Source organism: Acanthopagrus latus, chromosome 22 (genome assembly GCF_904848185.1).
Source record: "Acanthopagrus latus isolate v.2019 chromosome 22, fAcaLat1.1, whole genome shotgun sequence".
NCBI lineage: Eukaryota > Metazoa > Chordata > Actinopteri > Spariformes > Sparidae > Acanthopagrus > Acanthopagrus latus.
This window is the reverse complement of record NC_051060.1, coordinates 21511533-21525096: the sequence shown is the minus strand read 5'-3', so window position 1 is coordinate 21525096 and position 13564 is coordinate 21511533. Positions and strand designations below refer to the sequence as shown.

General features: G+C 44.1%; 2 protein-coding genes across 11 annotated transcripts in view; one reads left to right on the top strand and one right to left on the bottom strand.

Moving 5' to 3' along the window:
- The window catches only part of LOC119013046 (1-phosphatidylinositol 4,5-bisphosphate phosphodiesterase beta-1), a 176253-nt gene that overhangs the window by 16695 nt on the left and 145994 nt on the right, over positions 1–13564 (top strand). For 2 of the 10 annotated variants that reach the window (XM_037087392.1, XM_037087390.1), the window contains one exon: positions 6070–6179. The exons of the other annotated variants lie outside the window; for them this stretch is intronic. The gene's annotated coding sequence lies outside the window, so the exon portion shown is untranslated. The remainder of the gene's footprint in view (positions 1–6069; positions 6180–13564) is intronic. 10 annotated transcript variants of the gene reach the window in all.
- Positions 6790–13245, bottom strand: bmp2b (bone morphogenetic protein 2b). Its single transcript, XM_037087397.1, has 3 exons — positions 12742–13245; positions 11364–11731; positions 6790–8113 (listed from the first exon to the last, which is right to left on the bottom strand). Exons 2-3 carry the CDS (start codon positions 11716–11718, stop codon positions 7194–7196), a joined length of 1275 nt encoding a protein of 424 aa, XP_036943292.1. The 5' UTR covers positions 11719–11731; positions 12742–13245; the 3' UTR covers positions 6790–7193.

Here is a 13564-nt window from a genome sequence, read left to right as displayed (position 1 = left end):
CGCATGCATTACGCGCATTATGCCAGACGGGGAGTGTGCTTAGCAGCTCGGCTCCAAGAGGAAAACCTGCCATGACATCACCCAGGGGAGTGCAGGTGCAGGGCTGTGACAGGAAGTGAGTCACAGGAAGCTTGGTGAGGCAGACTTTGCCATGCCACTGACAGGCTGTGGGAGAGCGGGGTGAGGGAGTGTGACTTACACCTCCTCGCTGAGCTGGCTGGAGCCCTCCGGTTGTGGACCTGCTCTTTATATAAACATGCTTCTCTCATCTCCCTGTGCAATCAGGTTGATGAAGCGTGCTTTTAAAATAACTGACGGGTACGGAAAAAGATTTTTTCCAATTGCCACTGGAGAAGCAGTGTTATAAAACAATATATAATATTCTCGGCTACTTTTTAACGATTGCACAATATTCCACATGGTTATTACTCACTTTGGTGTTAAGCGTTTGTACACAAGGCATCTGGTCAACAGGTTGTAATTGAGCATAGAGAATATTATTACCATCCAGCTGGTAATGTTTTCAGTTTGTGAGTCTGTGTGTGTCATTATTGCAAAATGTGCTTCTGATGATACCTTTTGTAGCAGAAACTAACACAGAAGCAGTTCTGAGTATTTTGCCAGGTTTTTATATTTGGGGTTGACCGATATGGCTTTTTTCAGTGCTGATTCCGAAACTGATTGTTATAAATCAAGGAGACTGGAAAATTAACATCTTCATCTCCACTATATTTGTTTGATACATTCAGTTACTGGTTATTGTGCAGACTCAGATTATTCAGTGTTTTATAAGCTATTAATTTGTTAAGTGTTACCAGTCAGATAGTGTTGTGGGTCGTACATAGTGTGAGAGGATGATGCATCGGAGCCAAAGTTGCACATTTTTAAGTTAGTTTATTTTATCGGCAATCTGAAAGGAAAATCCCTGACAGAATCTCAGAATATTATATGCAACAGAAATAAAAAAAAACAACAGTGCATGCTCAGTAGCTTGAGACTGTATGTATATAGATTTGATGATGAGCAAAAAAGTGTTTGCAGGCAGTTAATCTGAATATTTCACAGAGGATGGATGGATGGATGGGTGAATGGATTGATGGATGCATGGCTGGAGAAGCTGGGTAGATGGAGGAGATAGATGGTTGGAGGAGATGGGAAGTTGGAGGCGAGTTGTAAGATGGATGACGTGAGTGGATGGAGGAGATGGTGCATGTGTCCTTGACAATGGCAGTCCAGTGGTTTATACAAAGCTTATTACGCTAATAAGAAAAGTGTGGGGAGTGGATTTGTCCCATACCACCCAGGCAAAGAGAGCCTGTTTCTCCTCTGGTGCACTGCATCTGGAAGTGGCCTCCTGGTAATCTGCTCTAAGTACAAAAGGTTCAGCACCAGCTTGTTCTCATAGACCACCAAGTGAGGCCCCCGAACTCCATAACAGGTCTCCTTTCATAGCTGGGGATCAACTGATGCTTGGTGGACTGGGTCCCAGGCCTGGAGCTCCCCAAGGTGCCGCATCGACACTTTGCAACTCGGGACACTGATATTAGTGTAAGCATTCTGTAATCCCAAACCATGGAGACGTGTACCATGGTCATAAAGAAGTCAAACCTTCCTTTATCTGTCTTATCTACACTGAAACCAGGAAGTGGGGGGGTAGGACGCTATGTTGTGTCACCCAGACAGCTTAGCAGATGGGTTGTTGCCATCTTCTGGTTCAGGTCAAATGAAAGGTCATACGTTCATACATACAAAACATATTTGGAGACTACATGAAAGTTGGGTTGAAAAATACATGTGTTGTGTTCAAATGTGAAAATAGGAGAAAAATAGGTTTTAAAACTAAAAAGAAATTTGACTCTCAAAGCCAATTCTCCACATCTCTGTGTCAGCACTTCCAACCATCGTCTAGAATGGGATTAAGCCCAAGGTGCAGCAAAATAGTATTGGAGAAACACATTTTGCATGTGGGTGTGAGATGAACTCATTAAAATTGCTAAATCACCGCAAAGGGAAAGGTATCGGCTGCTAGCTTGTTTAGGTTCATACCATTTGCGACCAGTTTAGTGTTAGGATAACTTATGAATTACAGCTTGTAGGTTGCTAAGTCGGACATTCCTGTCGCTGTTTTCCTGTGTAGATTTTAAACATTGCAATATACAGATAGTGGAAGGGAGGAGAATTCTGCATGAAACAGGCACCCTACATCCTACATCTGGTGAGCCAGACAGAATAATATAGACAGTGGTCAACGATTTCAAGACAAACATGTATTATGTTTTCTATTACAGGTGATTAAGTAGAGTGATCAATATCCAGGCCGTATGTGTGATACAGTATCTATATTTGTTTATTTCTACGTGTGTACGCGAATGAGAGAGAGGGTGTGTGTGTGTGTGTGTGTGTGTGTGTGTGTGTGTTTTCGTTTCACACTGTAGCTATTTGGCATTATTCACCATAAGCTTTTCACGTACTATCTGTCATCAGTTTTGAGTTTCCTTTTCTTGGTCAGCTACGCGCAAGAACATCACCGATTTGAAGTTATATGCGTGGTAATGGACGAGATTTACTGTGCCTGAGATTGACATTTATTTAACAGGCATGCTGGGGGATGTCATGTAGCTCTCTTTGATTGATCTCTTCACTTCCTGCTACAAAGATGGAGACCGCTCCCGTAACCACACAACCCCTTTCAAGCTCGGGGTGTAGGAGACGCCCTTCGGCAAGGTTCCAGGATCAGTCAGGTTCACCCCTCCCCCCAAACCTAACTGTAACCATCAGAGGAGTAAACACGACACTGACCTTAGATCAGTGTCTAGAGGCAAATCCATCGTAGAGCCTCTTTTAGAAGCCCATATGTGGTCCATATGGAACTGCTTCCTGTTTCCTCCGTGGAAAGTGCAAGGTACACATCCTGAAGTCCATTCCTATTTGATTACAGTATAAACGTGTAAAATGAAATGGAAAATGTATTATCTTATCGATGATTTGCCCAAATCATGAAGTATTTTCTCTCACTCCATTTCATATTATTTAGTCTAATCAAAACAGTGAGAGAGAACAGGCAGGAGTATTGCACACCGTGTCCAGATATCACAAGAAATGTGCAAGTTATTTACAGTCCTTGGATAAGAGATGAACAGCTCTGATGTTACAAGGTCATTGCTCCTGCTGCTGCCCCCCATCGGCCATCGATAAAAAGTGTGTGGCTTGAGGTCTCGTCCATCCTCTAAGGTTTCATTACCTTGTTCTCGAGAGTATCATAATGACAGACAAGGCTTTTAACTCTACTATAGCTTAGCTGCGAAACTATTCTGCTGTGAGTGTAAGGCTATATAATGGTCTCTTCCATTGAATCGCAGCCAGAGGTAATGATTTCAACATGTCACTCCAGGCAAACTGCACTGTGATTGCATGGATGATTAGCTCTTACAGTAATGGTAGTAGCAGAACATATTTCGGGAGCAAGTAAGTGATTTTTTTTCTTTTTTAGCAGTGTTGCTGTCATTTCCTACATGCCTTTTGCAGTGGGAATGTACAAACACATTTGACAGTCAAGACCAGTGCTTTTGTTCACAGGCTCACAGGTATGTTTTAATCCATGTTTGTTTGCATGTGTATTCATGTGCAAGCGGAGAAATGAAAGGCTAAGGTTGTATATATGTAAACGTACTATCATGCGTGCAATCATGGAAAAAGTAATTTCCATATTTGCTCTGCTCCTGAATCTGTGGACGCCCGTCTGTTTGATGTGTTCAGAGCTGCAGCACAGATGCCACAGTCTTAGCTATGCTGGACGTCATCTCACTGGCTGTTCTCAGAATTGAAAAAAAAAAACAAAAAAAACACGATGTGCACCACCTCTAAAATTAGTGTGTGCAGCACATGAAGGAGAGAAGATCCAAAGTTAGAAAAAGACTCTTAAGTGGCCACTGTCTCTCTTCACTTCTCTACATTTTCGTGTCCCACCTTGGTACAGAGCCAGTTAAGATCTCGCATAGTGACTGAACCCTCTGTTTCATCAAAGATACACGGCACGCCACATACTTTCCAATTCTGGGCCAGCCAGAAATCTGGAAATCTGATTTTAAAACCCTTATGATTTGGGTTGTTTGGAGCTGCAGATAGTTTTGGTGTGGTTTTGCTGTGCACCAAACAAAACGAATGAGCCCTGCCACGCTAGTCGGTCCCAGCTTCCACTGTAATGCTCGTCAGTTGTGCGGCTGCTCTGTTGTGTGTTTGTGCGTAAACAAAGATGGCGAAGGACACCTTTAACAGATTTACCAGATGTTCATGGAGAAGGAAGGGGAAAATCTGTTTTTCGGAGAGTGACTTTGCAGAGGTCTGTGTAGCAGGTGAAGGGAATCCGTAGCCAAGAACACATATCTCACAGTTGTGCTTTTTATAACTAAATCATGGAATACGCAGTCACACACAGACTAAATTTTGAGCAATTCTTTCATGCCATAAAATAGATGGTTGAAGAGTCCATGTTCTGCACGAGCTGGATGAAAATAATGGATCCTGTACTCAGTCCCATCCAGTGGCTGACCACATTTGAAGCTGCTCGTCCACGATGACGTGATGAGCCTGGAAGTCAGTCCGTAATAGCAGAGATAATAGGTCCTTATTACTTTGACCCCTGACCCTGTTCTTAGTGAGATGTTTAGGAGTGGTCCCCGAGGAGCTGTCCGATACTAACGTGCCTCTAAAATGAGAAGCCCTAGAAGTCTGAGAAACAGTGGCCAACTCACAGTACAACTGGAAACCAATTCAGCTGGGATGGGGTGCAGGAGGGGAGTTTCAGCAGTGCTACCCATGTGTCACCCACCCTGGGAGCAGTATTTCCACCCAACCCAACGAAAGGTTTATGGACTTGAACTTTAAAGGCAAACCACTAAATCTAACACTGTTTTAACACAGAAATTCCCCCAAAACTTTTTTTTTTGGGTTAGGCCTTTAGTGTTGATTTTGATCAAATGTTCATTAAGTGTGCCAGCAAAGTGACTTCCTCCTAAAGTCCATTAAAATTCTACTGCTACTGGCAGAGGTATGTGCAGCCCATGTGCGGGGTTGTGGTGTGGTGGGGTCCACGGAGGAGAAATGGACACCAGATGGGACGGAGGGGGGTGGAGATGCGAGGTAAAATAAAATAACACATGCTGAAGATTGAAACTGAAATGTGGAAGGAGGGGGAGGAGAAACATGTGTGCGTGTGTGTGTGTCGGAAGGGTATAAAATAATTGGATAGTTGCATCATCCCGAGTAGACGGGTGCTGTACACCCTCAGAGGATAAGAATAGGTAAACAGATATGATCTGAGGCACATGAAAAAAGATGTGACATTTCAATGTTTTTTACTGCCTGTGAATAAAGTCTCACGGCTCCCTCTAAATGTTTTGATTTACACTTCCTATATAAGTAACAAGCGTATCTTTGTTCGATGCACATTTGTTTTTGAAGAGAGCCCACCAGGAAACCCTTGAATAGATGATTGAAAAAACAACCACGTTGGTTTTCCATGCAAGCGTACGCATGTGTCTGAGATTGAAAACCAACATTCCACGGTCCCAATGTGCGCTCACATAAAAAACATTCTATTTAGAGCATTTTGAGCTGCCTTGTGATCCCTCCAAACCCTTTCTAATGCAAACACAGCAGAAAACGCAGTCAGTCAAACTCCACAAAAACTCTCCCTCTCTGTTTCTCTTCTCCCTCTCATTATCTGATCTGCTATTGTGGCTACACTATAAATTTTCATCCGTGTCTTTCTGGAGGAGCTCTAGTCATTTCAGTTTGGTCTAGATATCACGTTGTTTCCATTGAAAACACTGCATTATGAGGATATTGACTCAGGTGTTCGTCCTTCCAACTGTCTTTCTGCAACACATGATATATTTTTTTCCCAGCCAGCCACCCCCACTGTCTTTGTGAATAAAACATGACTCTTAAGCTGTTTTTGGTGTCAGTGTTCAGGTATTGTATGTTGCTGTTCACTATCTGCTGCTGCTGCTGCTGCTGCTGAGTAGTTTTGTGAAACATTCCTGTATTTTCTTTTTTTTTGTACTTCAGTGCTGAAGACGTATCAGAGCCTTATGACTCAGAGACGACAAAGAAAGGCAGCCAAAAGCTGAAGTGGGGGCGAATCTGTCTGAGCATGTGCAGTATGTGGACAGGTGCAGGTGTGTGTTTGTTTGTCTTTATTAATTAAAGTGCCAGTGGGCTCTTTTTTCTTGCGAGTCTACTGGTGTGTCTGTCTGACACAGATTGCAGTCTTTCAGTTTCAAAACTCATTATAAACCTTGTGCCCTGTCAGAGAGTTCTTTGATGCCCTGCAGATCAATGTCTTTTTTTCTCTAATAATATCTGTAAGGAACAAGAAAAACAGGAGTTAGCATGTAGACGAGCCTTCCCAGGGATCTTTGCAATAACATGTAATGCATGAAAACATGCTCTGGTGTTTTTCTAATCCTCCCATGGGAGTCTATCACATTTGTGGGCTTGTAACTTGTCACTCCCGTCCTATGACCCTACAGCCTCGACTGCAGTTCATTACACCAGCAGCACCCTGACCCGGCTCTGTCACTTTCCTCTCTACGCTTCTGTTGTTGTTGGTTTCTAGTTACATTTACCAAAAGTGCTTGGTTTGCTCATCAGATCAGTGTGAGCTTCTTGTCATGTGCTCTATTTTCGCAGCTAATTTCTGTCAGAATTCGAAACTTTGTTATTCGTGCCCGCCACACACGTTGACCCCCCTCACAAAAACACATCAGCATTGGCTTGTTCACTGGAGTTGACCTTGGAAAACTAGACCGACCACGTTTTTTTTTTCACGATAAATACACATTATTTATTTACAAATAAAGTGGTTATAATAGAAATAAATACAAAATAAAAATCTGAGCATTATACTTCATGTGGTATTGCACCCATTTTTCAAAATGTACATCAGAAATACATTTTTAAAACCAGTAAAGGAATATTCCTCTGATTAAAATATTTATTTTTCCCAACTTTACGTAGACATAAATATATTCATATATAGTTTTTTTTTCTTCTTCCACAATAGCTCTGTTTTGTCTTTCTTTCATATAAATAAACGTCTTCATTGGGAAACCGGGTGTCCATAATAACCTCTGATGTCTTTCAGTCTCTCTTGCCCACTCTCTCCTTCTATCAACAGCAATGTCAGTTTCTCACCGGCAGCCACATCCTTCCACCACCATATCCTGGTAGTTTTTCAGGATGACCTTCTCATATTCATCCAGGTAGAGCAGGGAGATGGGGCTGAGGTCAGTGGGCACGCAACAGGCTCTGGGGATGTTTGAGTTGACTGAGTTGACCAGCGTCTGCACAATGGCATGATTGGTAGAATTGAGGTGGTCTGCTAGGGGGAACGGACATTCCCCATGGCAATAAAAGGCGTGGTAGCCAGGGGGCGCCACTATCCACTCGTTCCACCCCACATCACTGAAGTCCACATACAGGGCATGCCTCTTGCAGCTGGCCTTGTGCTGGTGCTTCCTGCGTTGTTTGCGGAGCGCCGCCTGACGTTTTTCTCTTGTGTGGAGTACTGAGTCCCCACGGCCGTCATGGCCATACGTCACCAGCAAAGGCCGAGCCTGAGGCCACGAGTCCTGGTCCTGGTGCAGGGACCGACTTACCCTGACGTGCCTACTTCTTCTCTGGGTATGCTCCTCAGCCTTCTCCCCCTCCTCTGGATGAAGCACCTCCACCATGAAGCCATGGTTGTTGCCTTTCCCAGAGGTCCACTGAGATACAGCGGGGCTGACATCAAAGCTCTCCCAGCGGCTCAAAGAGTCCTGCACTAGCCGTGTGTCCAGGAGACGTGCCAGAGGCTCCCCGCCATGAGTGGCAGGAGCTCCAAATAACTCAAAAATGTTGATACGATGGAAGCCACCAACATGAGCACTATCGCTATCGGTTCTGTTGTTTCTGGAGCTGTTGTTGTTGGGGGTTGCAGCTCCCATGACCTGATCCCTGTAGATACGAAGCTCTGCAGAGGTGATGAGCTCCTCATCGGGGATGGAAGTGAGGTTGAAGTAGAACTGCTGGGTTGTCTTGCCTTTCAGACTGGCCAGGGCCTCCATAGACTCTACGAGAGATAACACAGAGACAAAGTGTTAGAAGATTCGGGGTGAAATGCATGCCAAACAAAAACAGTTTGTGCATGGTACAAGAATGAGACACAACATATATGATTGAAGTCTAGTTGGCTTCATTGGTTCGCTGTGAGCATAGAAACAATAGCCAGGGATGGTTTCTCACATGCTTTCTCCAGCTCTCTTTCTCTCGCTCACACACGGTAAACCACAGACTTCTTTCTGTGCAGCCAGCCAAGCTGCCACGTGGTTATATGGGGCGGGTGTTTGCCATTGTCACACAGCCATAACATACTCATCAACACAGCACGACTATTACTCAATAGGCAAATTCTCACTAACTACGTCATACTGTCATTATTGACATGCTCATAAATTTACCTGCTGAAATTTCAGAAGATGAAAGCGGAGCGCCGCCATCTATTGATAAGATCATTCACACTAGATTAGCAGCCTTTGAATGGCACGCTTGCCCTGAGAGGATTTGCTGCAGAGCACAATTCCCACAAGGGGTGTACATGAAGAAAAGTTGTACCATATATTGAAATATCATCAGTATGAACAAAGAGCAACATGGAAATCAATAGAAAATTGATTACCCAAAAGCTACCAAAATGCCAACTGTTACATTAACATTTAAAGAGTCGGCAAGCTCTGATATATCACTTGTTAGTGTTGCAATCTGAGAAATAATCATTCTTTCTTAAATTCATTACCAAGAACAGAAAAAGGACACTATTTATATCTTAAGTGCACAATGTTTTACATTGTCTTATAACATTAAAAAGTCTGGAGTCTGAAGATGCCGTCCTCTCTAAAACTGCTTTGAAACATCTATTAAATTTGTCCTGAGGCATAAAAAAGTCATCTATACAATACCAATGATCTTATATATATTTAAGATCATTGGTATTTGCCTCTAAAGTGTAAAGTAAATGACAGAAATGTTAGCAAAAGCTGCAATTTTCTTTGAGGCAGCCCCACTTTGAACTCTTACTTTATGAAGTTCACAGATGATGTATAGACACACGTTTTAATCTGTTTGGTGTGGTAAAATAAACACAAACTTTGAACTCTGCGCTGTTTCAAAGGAGGCATTTAGGAAATTCCACCATCTCATCCTAAACCTCCCTCCAGAGGCACAAAGACCTCAATTAGGCCTATCACTCCTCATTTGATGTGGGAAAGCCCCCTGTCTCTCGTTCCCTCTCCTCTGTCCCCAATCCCTTTTTCTTTCTTTCCTTCCTCAGCTCCCAAATCCCCTTCTCCCTCTGTTCTCTCAGCCTCAAATCCTCTTTTCTTTTCTTTTTTTCCCCCTCTCCTTCTCTGTCACTCCTCCTCTGTTTCTTTTTTTCGCAGCAGCGTTCTCACTCTCTCTGTCTTTCTCTCCTCCAGGAACGGCTGTGTGAACAAGTTGAGGCTTGTCAAAAACGTGTGAACCACAGATATGAGTGTATCAACATTCCTAATGTCTTTTTGCGCCGCATGCCAAAACGTAAGATAAAGGCTAATGCCGGGTCATTCATCACGGACCTGTCTCTGGCAGCCACTTCCTGTGTAATAGTGGAAATGTTCTATTTGGCATGGAAAATGGTTATTTCTGAAAACTGATAGCAGTGAAACTAATTATCTTAGTGAAATTAATATCAGCAGGCAGATGTGATGAATGATTGGAGCTGTTTGCTTTGATGTCCTGCACTTACATCTGTAGATACATGCTTATTGTATGGAGTAGCCATCAATTGCACGTCTCCTGACATGGGAAGACTAACAACCCGGCAGCTCTGTTAGCATAGGATGAAAGAGCCAGGGGAGCGTATGTAAACACAGTCTGAACACATTCGTAATGGCCGGTGGTGTCAAGGTGTGTGCTGGCCGGGTGCAGAGGTTTCCAGTAGTGGGCAGGAGGCAGTCACTCAGCTTGGCTGCCCAGGCCAGGCTTGTTTGTAGTGTGTCAGAGTAGCCACTGGGTGTCATTGCACTAGGCCTCTGGAGAGCACCCAAGCAACCACTCAACCACCCCTCTGACTCACCCCTGATGGAAACTTCCCCACTCAAACACTTAGGACTCTGTATAAGGACTCTGTGTAGAGCCCCTATGGACTCAGTCGCTTGTATGTTGTAAAAACTGGAACATGGGCCAGAGGAACGTGAACGCTAGATACAAGAATTGCCATGTGTTTGAGAGTAAAAGTAACTTTTTTTTTTTTTTTTTTGGTCATGCATAAATCATTTTAAAACCCTGGCCAAATGCACCACTCTGTTGCCCAGCAGTCTAACCTCGTATAAAAATAAAGTTATTTTTAAAATTCCACCTGTTAGATTATTTTAGACGGTTTAAAATAACCCACAGTAACATCGTAACATCGTATAAACACAAAGTGTACGACTGGTGAACTCGTGCCCCCTTTTTTCCAGGGTCTACGGACCTTCAGTGGAGTGAGCCTTATTCATCTCAGCGGCACAAATGTTGCTTGGCAGTAAAGTGAAATTAAACTGAAACACTGAATTCAACAATAAGCGCGTATCCAGCATATAAACTAAGTGAGCAATTATGGTGTTATTGGAATGTGCGTAATGGCGCACAGCACGGAGAGAGAGAGGGGTTGATTTGGAAAGAATAAGGAGCGCGGCCCCTCCTCTCCCCCCGTGTACCAAGCACTAATTTCAGTCCTGTTAAAAATGACTCAGAATTCAGTCTGACACGATGACTTTGTCATAATGCGTGTTAGTCTAATGTCATGTCGTGTGTTATTGAAGTAACAGGGCGATGACTATCACCTGCGCAAAGGCACACCGCCCTTTATCCTGCTCCTGTGGTGCGTGTCTGGAAAAACTGTTTTCAGAGCCCACGCAAACACCATCAATTATTAAGAAACAAATTACCCCAGGGATACCACCGCCCCTTGATGTTTTTTGAAGCCTGTGACAGCTGCGCCAGGGGCATGTTTGGTTAAAGGTTGCATCACTACTTGTACGAGAGCTGATTTAATCGTGCATGAGATGCTTGTTTGTAATTGTCTCACTGACTTTTTGAAAAAAAAAAAAAAATCCCAAACGCAATAAAGCATTACAAATAACTTGGACGCGTGTCACCTGTAAATGACGAACGCTCCGTAAAACAGCGAAGACTCTGAAGTTCAGTCTTGACACTCTGAGTCATGTTTAAATATAGGTTTGGGTTGTCTGAGGGAGCCCAGGAGCTCTCCGGCTGACAGGTAAAGGTATGTCACTAATACATACCTTCATGGTGAAAGCTTCTAATCGTGTTGGCCTTGCTGGCGGCTCTCTCTGCGTGCTTCCCCATGCTCTTGGGTCGTTTAGTGCTGTGGTCTCCGTTCGCTGAGTGCATGCGGTAAAGGTCCACCATGTACTGCGGCACCACGGCTTGCTTGCTCGGGGTCGGCCTGCGCCTCAGTCCAAACATATTGAGAAGCCGAAGCTCGAACTCGTTGAGGAAGCTCTCCGACTGCTGTGGGGTTTGCTTCCCAGATTCGCTGTACTTCCTCCGGCCGACCTCAGGGATAAGTCCCGTGGCACCTTCCAGCAACACCTGAGCGAGCAGCAGTACCATGAGAGAGCGGACCACGGCGACCATGATCAGTCAGTCCCTGTGGAGAAAGTTGGTTCTTCTGTCAATACACTGGTGCTGAGGTATTGACATGTGGCAGACACAGCAGGGGGGGATTTCACTGCAGCATTCCCCAAGCTGTGTGTGTGATCCCCCCCATACAGTAGGAATGATTGAAGGAGAGCAGGTTAAAAAAGAGAAGACACCTCTTCACTTTGAAGTCAAACAAAAAAAAAAGAAGAAGGGAGGAGGAGGGGGGGGGGCTGTGAGTAACAACCCTCCTGGCAATATAGCGTGTCTAAATGTAACAGAAGATTGATCTTAACATGAAGAGAAACATGAAGATATCAAGGTGAGGAAGTTGTGAAAGAGAAGCAAAAAAAAAAAAAAGGAGAAGAAGAAGAAGAAGAAGAAGAAGGGGGAAGGAAGACAAATCAAAGACAGTTGTGGGGGAAGGCTGCAGACATTAAGTCTCCAATTAGAAGAGATAAGAAATCATGTTTGGTTGAAGTGATATGAGGAAGACGTGCAAGTCTACATGGGGCGAAAGATCACAAGGAGCATGAAAGAATGTCAGGGAGAAAGAAGAAGAAGGAGAAGAGGAGTTGGGGAAAACGCAGAGCGAAGCGGCAGGAGAGGCAGTCAGACGCTGCTACAAGCGTCTATTTGCAGAGGCTTTGACGGTCATGTATAATCATAAGGGATAGAGTTACTTCAAGAGGCTCGCAGGTGTTAGATCTGACGTGCGTACCAGGAGCCAGATGTAGCCCGGGACAAGACATCAAAAACATCAAGACAAACCTAAATATCATCGGAGCAGCACAGCCCTCCAAAGAAACAACTTTTTTTTTCTAAACAGCATTTTGTCTTTCCTCGAGGTTCAAATGGGAACTTTTACGCACACACCCTGTTAACATATACGGTGTCTGTCGTTCACGTTTCCCCTCACGAAAAGTTCATTTCTCTACCTGTCGTTTTGGCTCCTTTGTTAAAACATAAAACACTCTGTAAAACAAACATGCATCAGTTCTTTCTTTTTCTTTCTTTTACCTGACGAGGAGGCGCTGTGTCCGGTCGTCGTTCCACCTTTGTGCTCCGATAAATTCCACATTAATTCGTGTTTAATCCACGCTGCTTCTCCTTGGGGGACCAAAGACAGCCCATGCCCTTCGCCGATCGCCTCTCGCACATATTCTCACCAGCTGCAAATTTCGGGTTAAGTCTTGGTCAGCGCGGAAACGAAGAGAGAAGAAGAAGAAGGAGAAGAAGGAGGAAAAAAAATATGTTAAGTCTACGAGGAAGCGGGCTCGCGTAGGCAGGACCGATCTAAGTATAAAGCATCTTGGTTGAACATCTTTCAGGAAAAAAAAGAAAGAAAGAAAAGAAAACGAGAGAGAGCGGTTCGCCGAGACACAAAGTTGAGCGGAGCTGACGTGAAGAGGGAGATAAGCGCACTCCAAGTGTCGCTCCTTTGGACCTTGTTGCTTCGAGTTGGGGAGCGCGTCGCCTCTCTCCTCTGTGCGCCACAGCGTAGTGGTTGAATTGATTGGTGCCTTCTCTTCTCAGCAGCCACTCTTTTTGTCGTACAGTGATGTCACCAAGGGGCTGTCAATCATTTGTCCGCGATAAAGCACCTCCTGCGGGACCTCTAACCCGGAGGCTCCAAAAAAAAGCCTTTTCATGTCAAACACACATTAGGAGCCACGGACTCGCTTTTCGATAAGATTTTTAGGTCTCACAGGTAGGTATTTTTTTTTGCAGGAGTTAAAACTATGAGAAAAAAACACGCATGTTTGCACAGTTTCCAATGTGAGAATCACTAATTTTAATCATACTGAAAATGAAATTATATCTGGAGATCCCCTCCTGAATG